The sequence below is a fragment of the Tarenaya hassleriana genome, unplaced genomic scaffold (genome assembly GCF_000463585.1).
Source record: "Tarenaya hassleriana unplaced genomic scaffold, ASM46358v1 Cleome5, whole genome shotgun sequence".
NCBI lineage: Eukaryota > Viridiplantae > Streptophyta > Magnoliopsida > Brassicales > Cleomaceae > Tarenaya > Tarenaya hassleriana.
In genome coordinates, this window is record NW_010967707.1 from 83,642 (window position 1) to 84,815 (window position 1,174).

The 1,174-nt window shown below is 37.8% G+C and overlaps 1 protein-coding gene across 2 annotated transcripts in view; it reads right to left on the reverse strand.

Moving 5' to 3' along the window:
• Positions 1-1,174, reverse strand: part of LOC104825858 (CAAX prenyl protease 1 homolog) — a 4,287-nt gene that overhangs the window by 1,542 nt on the left and 1,571 nt on the right. Inside the window, exons 5-10 of one of the 2 annotated variants that reach the window (XM_010558267.1) lie at positions 1,135-1,174; positions 940-1,005; positions 698-796; positions 427-540; positions 220-330; positions 5-63 (exon numbers count right to left, since the gene is read on the reverse strand). In XM_010558267.1, coding sequence (XP_010556569.1) covers positions 5-63; positions 220-330; positions 427-540; positions 698-796; positions 940-1,005; positions 1,135-1,174 — 489 coding nt within the window. Of the gene's footprint in view, positions 64-219; positions 331-426; positions 541-697; positions 797-939; positions 1,006-1,134 lie in introns of both variants that reach the window. The other variant, XM_010558268.1, reaches the window with a different exon arrangement.

Sequence of the window (1,174 nt, forward strand, 5' to 3'; positions counted from 1 at the left end):
CTGCTGAACTAAAGTATCATAGAGAACAATCCTCTTGTTCTTGAAGAAACCATACATGTAGGCCTGCAAAAAAAGGTTGGAAGAGAAATGATCGATGTATACATACTATATGAAGGGATAAACAGACAGAACCCAGCCAAACAATATAGAGGACAAACAGTAACTGTAACATAGCCGATAAATGAAGGCGTAAAGAGATCTAAGGTGTCAATTCCTCACATTGCTATGGCTTGATCTCGTAGACCCGTCGACAACAAACAACTTCTTCAGAGGAAATTTCAGAGAAGCAGCAAGTTTCTCGATTTTCTCTCGGAGGCCTCCTTCTGGAAGCTATTCAACACAAAGAGCGAGAAGCAAATAAGATGCCTAACCAAACATAAAACTACAGAACTGAATTGCAGATTACATTAAGACAGAAACACTCACAGGAGTGAATTTATTGAAAAGCGGAGCTATCAGGATAGGATATATAGTCATCATCACAAGAGACAGGACAAACATGAAAGCCCATAGATAGATAGCTAAGTAAGGACCCCCTTTCTGAAAAAAAAGGATTGAAAGTTAAGGTTTACAGAGGAGCAAATTCAATAAGTATAATTAGATTCAACATTACTTCGATAGCTGTTCACTAGCAAAGGACAATTGATGATATATGTTAAAAAGGCAGAGACATAAGGAGAATCCAGAGTCCACAAACCTGTACTATGACAATAATTGCAGCAACAATAGGTGGACCTAGTACGACAGAAAGAAGTGTTCCCTTGATCATGTCCCTGATGAATAGCCATATTGTTTGCTGTAAACAGAATTTGAAAGCAAATTAAGTTCTACAAGGCACCAACAGGGCGGGATTAGGAAAGAATGAAAAAAGAAAGTTTTACAACAGATGCGATCTGGAGTGCAACAAGTAGAAAAGGTTGTGCTGGAAACATGGTGTACCTTGTTGAAACCATGTCGGGCCTCGATCACAAAAGTCGAATACAAAGAAAATGGCAAATCAGTAATCTGCATCAGGATTAATAAAAAAACCGACATTAACACCCTCATCAAGTATATCTGAACTAAAAAATGGATCAACTAAAATACGAAGAAATGGCCATTTTCGTCTAAACGCAAAAGAATAAATTTGAAAACCTGTGACCATATCATAACACCCGCCAAAAATGAAAGAGTG